Here is an 18,961-nt window from a genome sequence, read left to right as displayed (position 1 = left end):
AGGCTCTGGCCTATCTTACTTGCCCAGCAGAAAGAACTGACAAGAACTGTTGAGAAGATTGGAGCTGATGCATAGGTTCATCCCAGGAGAGACAGTCCTTCAAGAATGTAGATCCCAGGCGAAGGGCTTTAAAGTTAGTAAGCAGCACCTTAAAACTGAATTTGGAAACAGAAGACAACTGCAGTGATCTTGTAATGGGAGTCATGTGTGCTAGCTCCGGACAATAGTCAAGTAGCCATATTCTGGATCAGTTCAAATTTCCAGGTTGTCTTCAAGGGTAGCCCCCCCCCCCTTAAGCATGTTGGTCCAGCCTCAAGGTTAACTAAGCTTGGATTAGTATTACTGGCTAAATCTAAAAATGGAGATAATTTACTTGCAAAATGCAGCTGGAATAAAGGTCTTTTGTCATTATAGGTGCCTGTTTTCCTATAACTTTCAAAACCTTTGATGAAATCCGTCAAAGCAAGACTTACCCCCTCCAAAGTGGGCAGCGTAGCAGCTTTTTACTTATTTCTATATTTGAAGCTAAGCTGAGGGAGATCTCACTCCACCTACATATGTTTCTTTGTACTGGTTGTGTATATTTATGTGTGTGTGTGGGTTTTTTTTTTTTTTTTTAAAACAGCTCAAAACTTGTTAAAGCGTGACGTTGTTATGGAGCCATTAAAAATAAATTTGAAAACCTGGAAAAAAAATTAATGTGCTGAATTAGAAGGCTTTGAGGAACAGGCCTAGAAAATATGTTGATCAGGTACATTTTGTCAGAGGCATGACCATTGAGCTCAGTCAGAGTTATCAGTTGACAAGAAGGAACGGGAGCTTTGTGGAAAACCCTCTCAGTAACATAGTGCTAATAGGAAGCATCTGTTTTGCTGTCAAACTGATATCTTACAATACTAAACGTATCAAATATATGTAATCAATATTTCTCTATAGATGTAAATCATTGGAAGAGAATATTCATTGTTATGATTGTTTGGGTCAACTGCTGAAAATTGGATCATCTTTCTTTGAGTAATGTATATAGTTCAGCCTTGTGTATGTTGATTTCAGCAAAGTATTGTATTTTGTGCTACACACCATTATATTGTTAAGATGGGCTTTAGGGCTGCTCCTAGCAAAAGAGGCTGAGAATTGGAGATTGTCTCCAGGCTTGGTTGAAACCTGTTAATATATTGTCACATTTGTTTTATAGTAATTCTGGTTTTTTTTTTAGTTTAGGAATGAGGAATAAATATTACAATGATATTTTACTTGCAGTCTTTTCTCCCAGTATGTTTTCAAGTTTCATACCAGTTTTATGAATGTGTTCAATCTATGCCTAGGATCCCATGGACTTTGAATGGACATTTTGGATGGAGTGGGGCAGAGGATATATACTCTGGCTTCTTTTTTGTCATTTAATAGTATCACAGATGTCCAGCCTTTACATGAAAAAGGTATGTCATTTTGGGCAGTATCATTTTCCCATAATTGTTCCCACTTCGTGTGTGCATGTGAATTACTTTGGGCCCGCATGTTAGGAGAAAGGCTGGATATAAATGAAATAAAATAAATGAAATGTTACATTTAAGAATGGCAAAAGCTCTCATGTATAATGCCAGTTGTTTAAATATATCTTCTATTAGATTTGTATCTGTCCTTTCTCTAAGGAGCGCACAGTGGTTTTTGGCCAGGAAACAAAAAATAAAGGCTAGATATGGCTGAGGAATCATAGTTTCCCCAGGCCTCATAAAAAATGGAGCAAAGTGATGTGGCAAACATGTGGCTGCCAAGAATTGTTGTGTGTCTTCTTTCTGATAATGGCAAGTAAAACAAAACTTGAATATGCACAATGAGAGTTTTCCAACCAATAAAGTAGAAGAGAGGTGGGGAAACACTCATTGTGATGATGTCACATCCCGTATTTTGTACTACTGGATATTCTAGAGAAGGAGGAGATTTGGATGATTTTGGTGATAGCCAGAATGGTCATGATCTCAATATTGCCTGCCTTGGGTTTCTGAGTTGTGTGGGGGATTGGAACCCGGGAGTCCCCCAAACTGGCCCCACACTCTAACCACCATACCACACTTGCAGGAGTATGGATTGTTGTCACTCATCTAAATAAGAGAGGGAACTTTGACAAACTTTTGTTTTCTCTGTTTTTCCTTTTGCTTGTAACATACAAAAGAATCCTGCTAGACAGCATTTAGTGTGTAAGGGCAATCGTAGTCAAGTGCTGCCTATTTGTCTCATCTGCAACAATAAACCACTATTTTTTTCTCAGCAGTGTCCCCAAAGTTCACTTCACAGTTCCATTCAAGCTACATTTCTGAAAATTGTTCCCAAATTCACAATTTATGGAATTATGTATCTGAATTATAACATGTTTATGCAGGGTGTGCAATGTTCCTTTATACAATGCATTGATAATTGTGCTATAGCTGTCTGAAAAGAATCAGTTCATGGTAATTCCAGCAGTTTCAAAAGTTGACAAAATGGGTACCTTGAAGATAAATGAATTGCCTTTTAAAAATTCTTTAATTTAGTAGGGAGATTGTTATATAATCAAGTGACATGTATTTGAAGCTTGTGCTTCAAATGCACAAGTCTTTGGAAGAAGGGGTGGTGATTTTTGACAAATCCCGTCCTCATTGCAGATACAGTTTTCCCTCTTTTGCCATTCCTGAGGGCCTGCTGACCTCAGGATCAAATTCCCAGGTTGTTTACAGGGCTGCAGCAGAAAGGGAAAGTGGGAAAGTCCAGTCTGAAAGTTCTGTGAACTGCTGGTCAAGCAGCAGTGGTTTATATTTATCTGTATAAATATGTAAATTGTGTGACCCATTGGTTGGGGGAATCTTGCAGACAAACTATTTTTTTCCTGCTGCTTTTTTACATGTGAGGTGCTTTTGTGACAATGGGAAATACCAAGTACTTGGTATGTCAGCAGTTTCAGCTGGGAGGCTTTATAAAGCTATCCCAAGTCCCTAAACGAATTAACTCAGCTGGAACAGAGATGTGGCTGGCAGCAGTTATGGTTCATAGGGTCCGAATTGGAAGCATAGGAGAAAGCAAGGCAGTCCTTTCAGTGTTCGTGTAGCTGTCCACAGCGTCACACCGCATTTTATTATTACCTTTGATGCAGCAGCTTCTGTTCCTGTTTGGACGATACTCTGAGATGTTTATATTGTGAGAATGGCGTGGTGGACAGGGTGTTGAACTTGGACCCCAAAGACCTGGTGTTAAATTGGTATGAAACTTTCTGTCTTTGGAACATACTTAAAGGTGAAGGGAGGAACCCCCCCCACCCCAACTTTTGTTGTTTTGTGGGATACAAATGTGACAAGTTGTCGTGGTGCAGGCAAGGAGCGAGAGCTGGAAGCGTAGTCTGGGGAACAGTCCAAGGTCATTCACAATTCAGGCAAAGTCCAAGATCTCAATACAGGCAAGGGAATTCCGAGACGTTAGTCAAAGTCAGTCCAAGAAGTCAGGATACCAGGAATCCAAAGTATAGCAGGGAAACAAGGCCAGTACACAAGGAGGTTGGTGACAAGTTGCTTACACAACAGCCAAGCCGAACTGATGGCTTAAATCCCTTCCCCTGCTGCTGTAGCAGAGCCAGCTGATGCTGATGAGGCTGAGTTCACAGGTGGTGCTTCAGCCCTGCTCTTCCTCATCACTGCTACTGGGGAGGTTCCTGTGTAAAGCCTTCAGTCTAGCACTTTGCCATCTCTGCTGCATTGCCAGACGGACCTGTTTTCTTCTCTGCTCCAGTGGCCTTGGCGAGGCTTCTGGAGACACTGCATGTTGCAAGGGGTCAGGTCCAACCGGAGTCCTTGAGCTGGCAGGCTGCAGGCATGGTGAGTCATCTCCTGACTTTGGCTGATCCTCTATTCTGGCAGGCTGTAGGCCCTGTGGTTGCTCCTGTGGGACTTCTGCCTGAGGATGTCCCTCTGTTCTGGCTTCTATTTCCCCTTCGTCAGAGGAGGTCTCTGCAGGCTGACTCATGACACAAGTGCAAATAAATAAAGGAAGACACCTATGTTGATCCAGTGAGGTATAATTATCCAGAATTATCCATACGCTAAACCAGCGATCTGAGAAACCAGAGAAATTATATGTTGCTTGCGGAGATATGGATTGGCCCACAGAATCACTGGTAACTACCCAAGAAAAGGGCATAATGGATCTAACCAAGGATCTACTTCAGTATTGTATTTTCTGCAGTGGCCAGCCAGATGGGTCCAAGGGTTCACAAGCAGGGCATGAAGGCAATAACCAGACTTTCTCATTCATTTCCAGCCCGCTGTAGTCATACAATGCAGTCATAAGAACCCTTTCCTGGGAATAAGCACCACTGAATAGCAGTCTGAGTAGACCTTCTTAGGATTGCTCTCAGAGACTGTTAGGGTTGCATTTAGGTGTCGCTGATGGCGAATTTGTCTAATTCTTTCTTCTTTTTTTTAAAGCTCTCTAGGCTAGTTGCTATCCCCATATCTTGTGGTAATGAATTCCACAAGTTAATTTTGCATTGTGGGACAAAGTACTTTTCTCTTGTCTGTGCTGAACCTGCCAAAGAATGGCTTTATGAGAGGGCAAACAAACCCATTAAAAGAATCTCTCTCCATTCTGTATACCAGGGATCACTAACATGACATTAACCCAGTCTTTTCCTGCAGGCCAGCAAGTGTTTTTAGAAAGTGGGTGGGGCCAGGTGGGACTTTTGCCAAGCAAAGCTTCTAGTAGGCCATTGGAGATTTGATTGGCTGTGCAGATTTTAAAAAAACGTTTTGGCAGCAGCTGCCACCACAGCATAAGGATCTTCACTGTGTTACTGAAGGTAGGCTTTGGCAGCCATTTTGTGGTTGGCACCACCTCATGCAGCAGCCATTTTGTGGCAACCATTTTGTGTCTGTGTCTACCATGGCGTGTCAGAATTCCAAATATGTCGGCAGGCTCAAAAAGGCTGTGGACCCCTGCACTATACCATGTGTAGTTTTATCAGTCTCTGTCTTGTAGCTGTCTTTTTTTGCGGGGGGGGGGGCGGGGGGAAGTGGCTCAAACTCATCAGTCTTTTTGCATATGGAAAGTGTTTCAGCTCCGTGGTAGCTCTGGTTACACTGTTCTGTATCTTTTCTAGCTCCATAATATGCTTTCAGATGAGATATGTAGATCGGTTTGTCACATATTTATATGAACCTATTATCATCCTGATCATGCTTTGAAATCAGAATGCCTTGATCTTAGTGAGCCCCCACTGCTGCTAACCTCTTGAGCTGTTGCTTGTGAGGTTTGGTGGAGAAGATGACCCTGTCCAATGGTCTGTTGAACTATCAGTAAGTAAGTTGAACTATTCTATTGCTTCCTAGAGGCCCAAGATTCTACGAGCTTACATCTGAGTTGAGAGAAGGATCCCTCGGTCTGGGAAAAACCCCAGAAGGGAGGGGTGTGTAGTTGGAAAACTGTACCTGTTGTTTTCTTAACCACTTTAAATAGTTCTCAGGTCTGTGAAACAAAGATGAAAATTGCAATTACTACCCTCATTACAAAAACATAACATCAACTGTCGAATGTAACTGAGACATTTGTGGGAAAGCTGATATTTAATTGCAAACACTAATTTGCTTTTTAAATATTTAAAATAAAACAGCTTCCTGGAAGAATGGTTGAAAGTAAAAAAACAACCCGTGCTAAGCAATGTAATAGGCTTTCTGTGAACAGAAGTATTAAAACTGGGGGTAAAAAAAGCTATCAAATCATGGAACTAAAATGAGAAAAGTATTAAAAATCCGTGCATAACTACATGGATTGAAGACTCAAAGAAAATGAAGTTCATGTGGTCAAAGTGATCACATGAAGTACTGCCTAATCCCTAATGAACCTGCCCGCTGTTATGGTCAACTTTGGAGGCTCTGCTTTGGGTGGCCCTGCCTTCTGAGATTAGGTGGGTGGCAACCTAGGAGAGGACCTTTTCAGTCATGGCACCAAAACTCTGGAACTCCCTCCCCAGAGAGATGTGTTTGTCCCCTTTAGTTGTCATTTTCCACTGGTGGGTGAAGGCTTTTTTGTTTTGTTTTGTTTGGCATTCCTTCAATGATCCCGCCTTCCTAACCAGTGTTTTATATTTTATATGTACTGTTTTCTATGTATTTTAACTCTGTTTTTTAAAAGTTATTTGAATGAGGTATGTTTGGGAGAGTTTTTTATTTTAATGGCTTTATGATTTAATTTTATCATGTGTTTTTTAAATTGTGAGCTGTCTTGATGGGTCTTGTCTGGGCAGAAAAAATGAATCTTGTAAATAAAATGTGATAAATGAAACTAATTTGAACCCTTTCGTGAAGAGTTGTGTCTTGTTTTTACTTTGCCTTTGCAAGCGTGGTTCTTGCTGAACAGTCAACATGCGCTCCCCCTCCCCCCGAAGAATTGCACTGAATAATGACATATTTATGCGCATTGTTTGGATACATTTTCAAGTCATCTTACGAAGCAGCGGCGAAGGGTATTTTTTTTCACAGTTGGAATCACTTCAGTGGTTACTTCTTAGCTTCTAAGAAAGGCAAAGGGACCGACAGATAACTAGACAGGCCCCTTGACGAGCTTCAAAGAACAGCCTGTGTGCATTGAACAGTATCTGAGTGCTGTTCTCATCGGGTACGTCTCATGGTCTCCCTTGACCCCCACTTGGAACAGCATAAGAACATTTGTGCAAGACTCTTTATCGTGTTGTCACCGTGTCAACCAAGAAGTTTGCTTCAAACTTACATTGATCTTTCGGTGTTCTGTAGCAGATCAGAATCTGTTACCATTGCGGTATTGTCTAAACGGCCTAGTGGGGATCTGCAGAGGGAGTGGAACGTTGTTTACATTTGACTTTTTGTTTTACTGCTGAAGGATAGAATAGGTCCAGATGAGTATTTCTGTTATAAATGGTGCTTTTTTAGTTTCAAAAAGTGTCAGTGGTCATATATAGGGCTGTGACCATTTCCCCTAATTTGAGGGTCCTCTAAACATTTCTGAGAGCTCAGTAGGCTACAGCAGGAGAAGGGGATCGCTGTTGCCCCTCTTACGGGAAGGGTACTTAATTTTTCTTAATGGTGTGGTTGGGATTCAAGCCATTATCTGCTAATCCTTAACAACAGCCCTGTAAAGTAGATCAGTATCATTAGCTCTAGGGTGTAAAGAGCAAACGATGTGAGACTGGTAGATGTGGCTTGCCTAATTTAAGGTTATCTGTGACCCTTAAAGCAGTCGTGAGAGTGGATCTGGACACATTTTGATTTTATTTCCGCTCGCCTTTCATTGTGCACTAAACTCTTCTATTGTTGATTTGCTGGCAGAGGTGCCAACTGATGACGAAAGATTCGGACCGAATAAGAGCTTACTCTGCAGGCAAAGCCTTTTTACAAAGCAGAAATCAGCAATAATGTCTGCATTAATGTCTGTAGAGCAAGCTGTTCTTACAGACATAGTAGCCAGGGCTGGTTGAAAAGTTAGCAGCCCTCTTTGTGAAAAGTGCCTTGAAAAGGAGCTCAAAAGTGAAACTTAAATATTAATCTTTTGCTTTAGGAGGAGGAAATCATACTTTTCCCAACCTGCAAGGCAGGGAGAGCAGGTGACTGACTGTCACTTCCTCCTCTTCCTGTGCTGGGCTTTTCCCTTGCCCCCTTCCCCTGCCCAGTCTCTTCCCCTGCCATCTCCTCTGCCAGGCCCGGTGCCCATCCAGTTTATGGGGGCAGCAGCAGCTCCTTGCCTGTCTGGGGCTACGGCATCTCACCCCAATGCCTTGCCTGCCTTGACCATATAATGCATATGTGTGACTTGAGAGGTAGTTAGTGGTTTGGGTTCTTGAGTTACCTGATCGGAATGTAGGATATATGATAATACTTAGTGATGGTGGGTCTAGAAGAAGAAGAAAAAGAAGAGTTGGTTTTTATATGCTTACTTTCTCTACCTTTTAAGGAGAATCAAGTCGGCTTACAACCTCTTTCCGTTCCCCTCCCCACAACAAACACCCTGTGAGGTAGGTGGGGCCGAGAGAGTTCAGAGAGAACTGTGACTAGCCCAAGGTCACCCAGCAGGCTTCATATGTAGGAGCGGGGAAACCAACCCAGTTCACCAGATTAGAGTTCACCGCTCATGGAGGAGTGGGGAATGAAGCCCAGTTCTCCAGATTAGAGTCCACCGCTCTTAACCACGACACCAGACTGTGTTGAGTTTGCCCCAGTGGATAAAATGTTGGTTGTAGTCTAGGGAGATCTGGGTTCAAAGTCCTGCTCAGTGGCCGTCACAGCCTCTCAGCCCAATCTACTTGGCAGATGTTGTGAGGATAAATGAGATGGTCCTCATATAGGGTTCCTGGAGCTCTTTTGAAAAAGAGCAGAATTCAAATGTGATAAACAAGATTACATGCACTGAATTTAATTTGAAAAGTTTAACTGTTATTCTGTTTGTCCTTTCAGCACAAGCCCTGGGTTTTGATGGCCTATGGAATGGCAGCCTGTTGGTTTCTGTTGGGCACCCACAGTCTGATAATGATCTTGCTCCATACAAGCATTTCATACTTTGTGGCTCAATTTAAAAACCCAGTTCTGACATGGCTGAGCTCCTTGCTTCTGCTGTTGACTTTACACATACCTGCCCTGGAAGACATAAAGGTAATTTCTTTATATTATTAATAAAGCTTTTTTATTGCAAAAACATTAAGCCTTTTCATTCCAGTTTTGAAGAAATGCATTTTGAGGAATCATATTTGCAAGAAAACCTCAAATACAATGATCTTGGAAATCACCCTTTCTTTGGAAATGCATTGTAAAGTTGAAGACACATTATAAAGTTGCCTGGCGCTTCCCTACATGATTCCGTCTTCTGGCGCTGCAATCTTTTTGAACAGCATCTGCTCACAGTGGGTAGATGTGTCGTGCCTCAGCATCGGGAGTAACTGAAGTAGGAGGCATGTCCAGAACAGTGATTCACATAGAAACATATGCGAGTAGTACTGCATCTTATGTTTCTAGTCAGACCACCAGTCTGTGAATGCATCTTCCCAGGTTTTTTACAGTTGAAATAACAGCCATTGGGAAGGGGGGGTTAACTCTTCCTCACATGTGTGGTTTTGCTGACTGGAACTGCTCCTTCCCCTACCTGTTCTTAGCTTTGGAAGAGGAAAAAGATGGGCAGAGAGAGGTTGCCAGTCTTTTTTATTTTCCATATCAGGACTAACTGATTTTGATTGAAACCACACAGGCGGGGAATAGTTAAACCTCTCTGCACCACTGTCTGGTTCTAATTGAGTTCCCGTGTGACTGTTATTTCATTTCGTAAAAAGATGGGAAGATACAGTCATAGATTTTTCCAGAGCAACTTCTGCTCGTGTCCTGAGTGTAATTCCTAGTCTTGTGCACTCTAAAAGTAAACTTCCTTGGGCAAGAGTGAATTATGCCTTTGTTTTTAATTCAGAAAAATGTGTGCATCAGTTTTCAGAAATGTACGGTACAATCCTAAACTGGGTAAAAAAAAGGTAAAGGTAGTTCCGTGAGCAAGCACCGGGTCATTACCGACTCATGGGGTGACGTCACATCACAACTGCAGACTATGTTTACGGGGTGGTTTGCCATTGCCTTCCCCAATCATCTATACGTTACCCCCAGCAAGCTGGGTACTCATTTTACTGACCTTGGAAAAATGGAAGGCTGAGTCAACCTTGAGCTGGCTACCTGAAACTGACTTCCGTTGGGAAGTCAGGTTGTGAGCAGAGCTTTTGACTGCAGTACTGCAGCTTACCATTCTGCCCACAGACTGCAGTACTGCAGTTTACCACTCTGCACCTGAACTGAGTTATGTCATAATCCCACTCTGGGTTTGTGTGTGCTTACATGCATGTTGCAAGTTCACACGCATGTAAAGCGTGTTTCTCTTCATGCCATCACCCCAGTTAGAAATCCAGCCTCCCATGCTGGCAGTGACTTGGGGAACACTAGTAAAGGCTGCCTCTGAGAAAGTACAAAGGGCAGAGGTTCCCAGTTGCTTCAGCCCCTCTGCTGTGCATGCCTGTGAACAAGTGGCCTAAGGCGCGTGAGGGGGGTTTGAATCACAGTCTGCTCTCTCAGCCAGGAAATGACTTTATTGCTATATTGGTTCTTGTAGGTTATCCGGGCTGTGTAACCGTGGTCTTGGAATTTTCTTTCCTGACGTTTCGCCAGCAACTGTGGCAGGCATCTTCAGAGTAGTAACACTGAAGGACAGTCCTTCACTGTCCTTCAGTGTTACTACTCTGAAGATGCCTGCCACAGTTGCTGGCGAAACGTCAGGAAAGAAAATTCCAAGACCACGGTTACACAGCCCGGATAACCTACAAGAACCAATGAACTCTGACCGTGAAAGCCTTCGACAATATTTTATTGCTATAGATTATGCTAGAGCGCAGACAGGGAAAATAGCTGTCATGCCTGATGGTTAAAGATCTAATGAACAGAACGGGAAAATATAACACAAAGCTAAACTTAACAATATGAAAGAGTTATCTCCGACATCCTTGCCTGGATGTCTGTAGAACGAATGCACATCCAGATCTCCACCTGCTCTCTGCGGAGGAAGACGGCTCCCAGCATTTAGACTAAGACTCTGAATCACGACAGGTTACAGCCACTGAGCCAGTGGGCTTAGGCATGTATAAGTACTTAAGGTTGCACTGTCAGGAAATTAACAACTGAACTTACTCATGCTTAACTTTCTTAGACGGTGGCAGTTTCAGAAGCTTTGCTATAGAGTGCCATAGATCCTTTGTATCCCTTAAGGATTTAAGTTAATATGAACAGTACAAGCTTTAATAATTCAGGGGAAAACCTTGTTAAAATTATGGCTGCCTTGCTTTAAAAAAATACTACAGTTTAATGAATTTAACAATCATTAGTACTATTAGTATTAGTAACTATTAGTTAGTATTATAATGGATCCTAGCATTATTAGTGGTGTTTTTGAACTGGCAGTTTTACAGGATTTTTACATTTAAGGAATATCTTGAGCAACTAACCTGATAAATGAAATGGACATGCTTGCTTGCAGCTCCAGAGGGGTAGCCTTGTTAGTCTGAGGCAGCACATTAAGATAATGTCTCCTTACAACATGGGAACAGTGCAGCTTTGTAGCATGAACTGTAATCTCTCAGTTCAGACCTAACAACAAACTACAGTTTGCATTAAACTGAAAGCAACTACTTAGTTCATGGTGTGCAAGGGAAACGAGGGATCATTCAAGTGAGTCCAAGGCTCATTCTGTGCTCATTCACATGGCACCAGGCCAGGTTTGATTTTGCATCTGAATCATTATGTTCTCCGTCTACTTCATATTCCATCAGTATTTGTGCTATACTGCTTGAATCAGGGTCTTAACAGGTATAGGCCCAGGGCTGCAGAATGACATCTCAGTAGTGCTGAGCAACAGATCTCCTTTGTTTCCTTTTACGAAAGGTTATAAACTCCCTTTTCATATTAGTTCTCTAATTTCCCCCTCCCCCACCTGTGGTATTTTTTATCGCTTGTTGGTTTGTTTGCTAGTTTTTAAAAGATGCTTTTGTTGTTTATTTGTGTTATTATGTATGTTGTACACCATGGCTGCTGCTTCTTCATTTTTGTCGTTTTCTTTTTGAAAAAGTGGCATATAAATGTGTTCAATATAATGTATGTATGGGTTGCTCTTATTGGGGGTTGGTCTCCTTCCTCTTTCTGCCTCCTGTTCAGTGACAGATAAAAAGGCTCATAGTGGCTGAGCTTTGATCCCTTGGAACGTTGGCATGATCAGAGCTTGGCACCGATTCCCCTTTCTTCCTTTTTTCCCCAGCGGAAGGTAAAATTATTGCTTGCAAATTGAAAAGAAGCTGCTGCAGCATGACTATCAGCTTTATTCAGGATGGCACTGGCCGAGGTGTTCCTCTCTCCTTATGCATCCTAGTTAGGAAGGGCAACAGCAGCTCCAGTGGTGCTGGAGTTTTGCTTATCAGCGGTTTTTAAAGTGTCTGCTGCGTCAATGAATGTGAGTTATGTTCAAAGTGTTCCAGTACTGCAGGATATTTCTGTGCTCCTCCTCCCATCTTAAAACTCAGTGGTGCATCTGTTAATATCTCAGTTCTCAGGGGAATCTTTGGGCGAAAACGCATGGTTGCTTTAGCCTCCTTTATTCCCTGTTTCAGCCAGGATTCAGCCAGGATCGAACACATGTGTTTCGCCAAACGTGCGTTCGATCCTGGCTAAAACAGGGAATAAAGCCCCGATTCCGATCCTAAATGGTGGATCGGAAAGCAGGCAACCTCCTGCTGCCGATGAAGAGCGGTTTGACTCACATCCCCTCCCCCCCACAAGAGCAGCTTGATGAGGAGGAGGGTTGGATGAAGTCCCGCCGGCTGAGGAGGAATTCCACCACCACGAACGCCTCATGGAAATAGGCTCCGATCTCCTCTATCTTTTACCAAATATTGTACAAGCTAACAACAGAGAACCCCGACTTCCAACATCCGAGTAAGTTACATGAACTCCTTTTGTCTACTAATCCGATTTTGAATGACCAGAATTTCTCAAAATCGGCTAAAGACTCTATACCCTTTTGCCCAGGATTCTAAGTGATCTTCCGACTAAAAAGGCTACTTAATTAAACTATAAACTGAACAATCAGGCAAACAAAACAATCTGAAAGAATTGAGTGGCACAAATAGCTACCAGTCGGCGGCTGCGGCATAGAAGGGGGGAGGAGAAATCCTTCACTTTCGATTCTCCATTCCTTTACCTTAGGAGAGTCCTCCAGCCACATTTTCATTCAGGAAGTGGCCTTTCTAGGAAGACAGGAAAACACAGTGGGCTGTTGGGCCGGATGTGCCCCACTCAGTGTAGCAGCAAAATAAATCCTACTCTCTTTAATCATAGAATGGGAGCGACGGAAAGTCCACTGCCTTATAACTTTCTGTACACTTCCTGGAATAAGATTTAAAGCCAAGCCAGAGCCTTCTAACAACTTAATAGCTTTTTTGCACTGAGTTGCCTGCTTATATTCAACTTACTAGTCTGGAAAATACAAAAGCCACAAACAATCATGGAAAGTAATCATCATAAGATACAAAAAATGTTGGCCATGCAAACTGAATTATTAAAGAAGAAGTTTGAACAGGTTTCCATACAACAAGAACAGTCAGCTATACAAATGACTTTATTATTACTCAAAAATTTGATGGCAGAATAAATGAGATCAAGGAAATAAAAGATCAAATTACAGTAATGAAAAATGGCATGAACAAGATGGAATTCACAGTTCAAAACATCACTGAAGAATTGAAAGAAGTTAAAATGGACATGAAATCTCAAGCACAACAACTTGAAGCAATACGACTTCAGGAAGAGCGAGTGAAGGATCAACTAGCTGTTTTGGACCTGCAACTGAGAGAATCCAACCTGCGTATACGCAATCTACCTGAAAGACTAGGGGACACCAGAGAGACTATCATAAAATCACTTGCTGATATATTTCATTTAAATGAACAAGAATTAAATCACGCAATAAATAAGATATACAGAATCCCCTTATCAACTCGAGTACAGAAAACAAAAGCTAGCGAGATCTTGATCTCCTTCTTTGACATCAGGATGAAAAACATCATTATGAAACTTCACTTGGAGAATCATCTAAGTGTAGATGATACACCGTTACTAATTCTCAAAAACATTCCTCGCCACCTGATTGCAAAGAGAAACATCTATAAAGACTTTACTGAGACACTGAGAAACAAGGGAATAAAATACAGCTGGTTGCTACCACAAGGACTTACCTTCCTTCAAACAGATTAAACATACTGTCAACTCATTGGAAGATATCAAAAACTTTTTGACAAGAAATAATGAGCTGACAGATCCTACTACAGGAATACAAAAAGAAGAATCAACAGTCCAAGGAGCAATGGGTGAAGATTGTCACAGACAAGAGACCATTTCAAGAAAGCATACAGATGGCAACAGAAACTCCAGACAGAAGAAAAAGTTTAAAAAGAAGGGCTAAGAAAGCCGGAAGAATACCAATTTGATTTTTAATATGGAAAATGGGGGGAGTAGAGGAATAATAATATCAAATTAATTTTTTACTAGGGGGTATATAAAGCTTCTTAAGATCTAATCCATTATAACATGACAGAGATGAGTGACTGAAGAAAATTAAGTCAATGTGTTTTGTTTTGTCTCTGCTTTTTCTTTTTCATGGTTTTCTTCTTTTCTCTTTTTATTATTAATATTATATTAATATTACTTATCGAAATGTATTAAATAAGGGGAAAATATAACATTAAAATAACCTATTAGGATTAGAAAATATTAATACAAAGGAGATACCACATTTATGTAGGGAGGGAGGAAGTCGGTGGGGAAGTCAATTATAACTAATTATATTTAATATTGAAGACATACACCTAATAATTTTTTAATTTTTTATCGATTCAAAGATTGGTATATAAGCTGTATTGTCAAATGAGATGTATAGTAATTTTTGAAAAATAATAAAAAATATATATAAAAAAAATCAAGGAGGCTAAAGTGACCATGTGTTTTTGCCCTTTATTGGCTCTAAGTGGAGTTCAGGATGAAAACCTACCCTTGGCAGTTCTTCCAGCAGCAGTGATTGTGCCGCCTGTCCTATCTGGACTGTGTTTGTTTGTGATTTTTTTACTCACAAGATGCCAAAGTGAAGGCGCGAGCATTGCATCCCCTCTGTTTGGGCATCAGATGTAACAACAGTTCCAGAAGGGGTAGCCACGTTAGTCTGCTTATTTATTTATTTATTTATTTATTTATTTATTTATTTATTTATTTATTTATTATCTTAGACTTCTCTCCCGCCCTCCGCAGCCGAAGTCGGGCTCAGGGTGGGTAACAGCATTAAAACTATCATACAAAAAACCATGATACATATACATTTAAAAACAACAAAAATCAAACCATATTAAACAGCACGAAACAATATTAAAAAGAACACATGGTTGTCGATAAGAGTATAATAACCACAGAGAAGCTCAGCAGTCAGACAGTCCCCCCCTCTCCAAAGTTCGTAACCGACAAGATAGAAAAAAGGGGGGAGGAGGTAGGGAGGCCAGCACAGGTGACACCCACGACTGTCCTCAGTTGTAGGCCTGGTGGAATAACTCCGTTTTACACAAAATACAACAAAAGTCCGCTGGCACCTTAAAAATAACAAAATGTAAAGAGAACTCTGACTCAAAAAGCTTATGCAGAAATAATTTTGTTAAATCTTTAAGGTGCCAGAGGACTTCTGTTGTATTTAGGTGTGATAAGAAGGTGGTGGAAAGTGACATCCAGTTGCAGCCGACTAATGGCGACCCAGTAGGGTTTTCAAGGCAAGGGACGAACAGAGGTGGTTTGACCATTGTCTGCCTCTGCAGAGCAACCCTGGATTTCCTTGGTGGTCTCCCATCCAAGTACTAACCAAGGCCAACTCTGCTTAGCTTCTGAGTGCTGATGAGAGCAGGCTAGCCTGGGCCATCCAGGTTGGGTGATAATCTAATTTTTTTTTCTTTTTAGCATTTTGCTAGGTGGCCTATATTGCAGGTACTAACAGTATGTGTATGTTGCCTGCTGCTGATCCCTCTGGAATGTATTTATTTGTTTCCTCCATTGGATAAAGATGAGGCTACTGTTACGTGAACATGTGCATGGGTGCAGCTCAAATACAACCAATCAGATTCTGTGCTGAGATTTTAAGATGACATTCTCGATTCCCCATAATGCTGTGTTGATGATCATGTGCATGCTATTTTAATTCTTCTTTCATCTCACCACGTTGCAGCCCCATGCATAAGAAATTGCCTGTCATATTGACAGGCAGTGCGCATTTTGTGTTTTGTGCGTTTGCTTTCCTCTTCTTTGATCACAAAGTATGTCACTGATGATTTTTCTCTCTGTTATATGCGTCTGATGAAGCAACCTGTTGCTTATGAAATGTAATTCCACAAGCTCAACACCCCCCCCAAATCTGAAGAAGCCAAAGCCCTACCTCCCCTCCCAAATATGGGAAAGAGAACCACTGCATTAAGTCAAAAGCCCAGAAGAGTAACCCCCCACCCTAAATGTGGGGATTACTTTTCTGGGCATTTGTCTTAATGCAGTGGTTCTCAAATTTGGGGGTACCTGGAGGGTGGGTAAAGCTTCAGGGTAATGATGTGTCCCCCCACTAGCCTGAACCTAGATGGATTAAACAGCAGAGGGTTCCCACTGATGCATGTTGGATTTGTGTGGGTGATGGAACTCTCACTGCCCATTCAAAGTGACTTGAACATAAGAACATAAGAAAAGCCATGCTGGACCTAGGCCCATCAATTCCAGCAGTCTGTTCACACGGTGGCTAACCAGGTGCCTCTAGGAAGCCCACAAGCAAGATGACTTCAGCAGCATTATCCTGCCTGGGGTCCAAAGCACCTAATATAATAGGCATGCTCCACTGGTGCTGGGGAGAATAGGTATGTATTATGTCTAGTATCCATTTTTACTAGTAGTCATGACTACCCCTCTCCTCCATCAACATGTCCACTCCCCTCTTAAAGCCTTCCAAGTTGGCAGCCATCACCACATCCTGGGGCAGGGAGTTCCACAATTTAACTATGCCTTGTGTGAAGGAATACTTCTTTTTATCAGTTTTGAATCTCTCACCCTCCAGCTTCAGCAGATGACCCCACGTTCTAGTATGGGTAGAGAGCTTAGACTTGGGTAGAGGAGAGCTCAGAAGGGATTGCTGCTTTGTTCTCACCTTGTTTCCATGCTCATGGTTCCTGTTGAGTTCCTCTTCCAATACCACAGTTAGGATCAGAACCCCTATCTCCGGATCTGTGCATTCAGCATTAAGCTGTGCTTGCACGCCTGTATTCAAAGATCCTCTTATGCTCACTCGGGGAACTGATGATTTGTGTTGTGTTGCAGGGGTCAGAGCAGAAGGTAGATTAAGTTTTGAAATGAGGACTATATTTTAAAAATGTGAATCATAATGTTTGTTCTGGTTGTCAGTGGCCCGCTTTAATAAAGCACCATAATCTTAATGAGGAAACACAGCTGACAGATTCAAAATCTTGGCTTTCCTTTCTTCTATTCCTGACCTGCTTAGCGTAACTTGGCAGTTCGTTCTTCGTGACTGGATTTCTGAACCAAAAAAATAAAAGCTGTTGAAGTCATAATTTGCATGTCATGTTTTTGTACTGAAATTATGCCAGGATTTCTGGATTTTTCCTGACGTTCACTCATTTTCCCCTCTGTGCCTGAGGATGCATGAAGAATAGCTGCTTCTCTGAAAAGCGCCTCTGTTCTTCCTGTATTCTCTTTCACACTTATAAGCACTGCATGTCTGCACATTCTGTAAGTATAGGTGCCGGGCCAGGACAACAGGTTTTGCTTGTGTGGTATGCAGATGTAAGTGTAAGGTTTTGTAAGGAGCTGCTTTATATGGCTAGACCAATGGGAAATCTAGCTTAGTATGTCTACCCAGACTAGCTGGAGCTCCTTAGGATCACTCCAGCATGAGGTCCTTTAACTGGAGATGTCTGAGACTGAAATATGGATCTTATATGTGCAAAACATATACTCTGACACTGAACTATGTGCTGGTATGATATTGTTCTGAACACTGGACTGCAAGTATAACACGCTGTTGGAAAATACTAGGAAATTACCAATGTAGAGAGAGATAACTTAACTAAATCCAGGCTAGACAGTTAGATTCCCATGCAGGATATCTTATCAGTTCTTAACTTGCCCTTTCTCCCAGATTTCTAGGGTGGCACTCATTTCATTCTCACAATAACTCTGTGCAGTAGGTTAGTCTCTGGACTGAAGCCACCCTGTTTGCTTCATGGCCAGTGACATGTAAATCCTCCGTCTGAAATGTTTTTCATCTTTATAGGTTCATGGGCGAGACTGTACATTGTAAGTTTCTGTCTGGTTTTTTTTTACAGAGAGGCTGGTATGCCAGTGAAAACGAGTACTACTTGCTTCTTTTTACTTTGACCGTCCGCTGCCTCTACTACACAAGCTTCTGTCTAGAGTACTGCTGGTCTAAAGAGAAGATGTGTCATTCATTCCTTTGGATGTTGGTGTATGTGTTCTATTATCCTGTGCTTCACAATGGGCCCATTATCACCTTTGACGATTTTCATAAGCAGGTGACAGCACTTCTTAAATATTGCCTTGCTCTTGGTTTTCGAGAGATTTCCATGCTACTCTTAATGCTCCTTTAGATAAAAATTGACTTGTGTGTTTATTGATTTCCTCTGCACAGTTACTCCTTTGTCAGTCTGGTAAGGCTGTCAGCTACATGGTTGCTTTGATGGCATTGTTGAGAACCCCTAGTACAAGCGATTCTTGGGATGGGCCAGCAATACACAAAATTACGAAACCCTTGGGTATGAGCCCTCACACCTCAGTTTGAGTGGCTGCCACCAACCCCTTTTCACTACCCAAACAGCCAGAAACCAAGGGGTAAGTTTCCAACTTACCTGGGGTTAAAGTCAAGAATGTCACCCCTGCAAGGTAGACCACTTGCAGAGTGAGTTGCTCAAAACAATTAACCTGACAGGTGTAGCCACGTAGGCCTAGGTACTGGAATTAGATTGAAGTCACCTGAAGACAAAACACCACAAGATATAATCAAAGTGATTTATTAAAATTGTGCAAGAATATTTCTAAAAGAACAGTGAGCACTGAGGATTAAAATAACAAAAACTAAATCAAAAGGACTAGCTACACAGTAATCACATTAGTTCAGATTACCAGATGTTACCCTTCCAGCTAAAATCCTCCGTCATTCAAAGTCCACTCTTTCCAAGAGTCAGCATGGACAGACAGCCCATCTGACCCATAAAGCATGCACGAAAGCAAAACGTCTAAGGTTGGATCAAGGAGCCAAGAATAAGGCACCAAGAACAAAACTAGACGGAACATGCTAAAACTTT

General features: G+C 41.8%; 1 protein-coding gene across 1 annotated transcript in view; it reads left to right on the top strand.

Annotated features, from left to right (window-relative positions):
- HHAT (hedgehog acyltransferase) overlaps positions 1-18,961 on the top strand; it is a 155,540-nt gene that overhangs the window by 8,899 nt on the left and 127,680 nt on the right. The window contains exons 3-5 of the mRNA XM_056853378.1: positions 1,326-1,439; positions 8,445-8,639; positions 17,966-18,172. Coding sequence (XP_056709356.1) covers positions 1,326-1,439; positions 8,445-8,639; positions 17,966-18,172 — 516 coding nt within the window. The remainder of the gene's footprint in view (positions 1-1,325; positions 1,440-8,444; positions 8,640-17,965; positions 18,173-18,961) is intronic.

Source organism: Euleptes europaea, chromosome 7, assembly GCF_029931775.1.
Source record: "Euleptes europaea isolate rEulEur1 chromosome 7, rEulEur1.hap1, whole genome shotgun sequence".
Lineage (NCBI taxonomy): Eukaryota > Metazoa > Chordata > Lepidosauria > Squamata > Sphaerodactylidae > Euleptes > Euleptes europaea.
The sequence above is the reverse complement of the archived record's forward strand: the minus strand, read 5'-3'. Positions and strand labels throughout refer to the sequence as shown.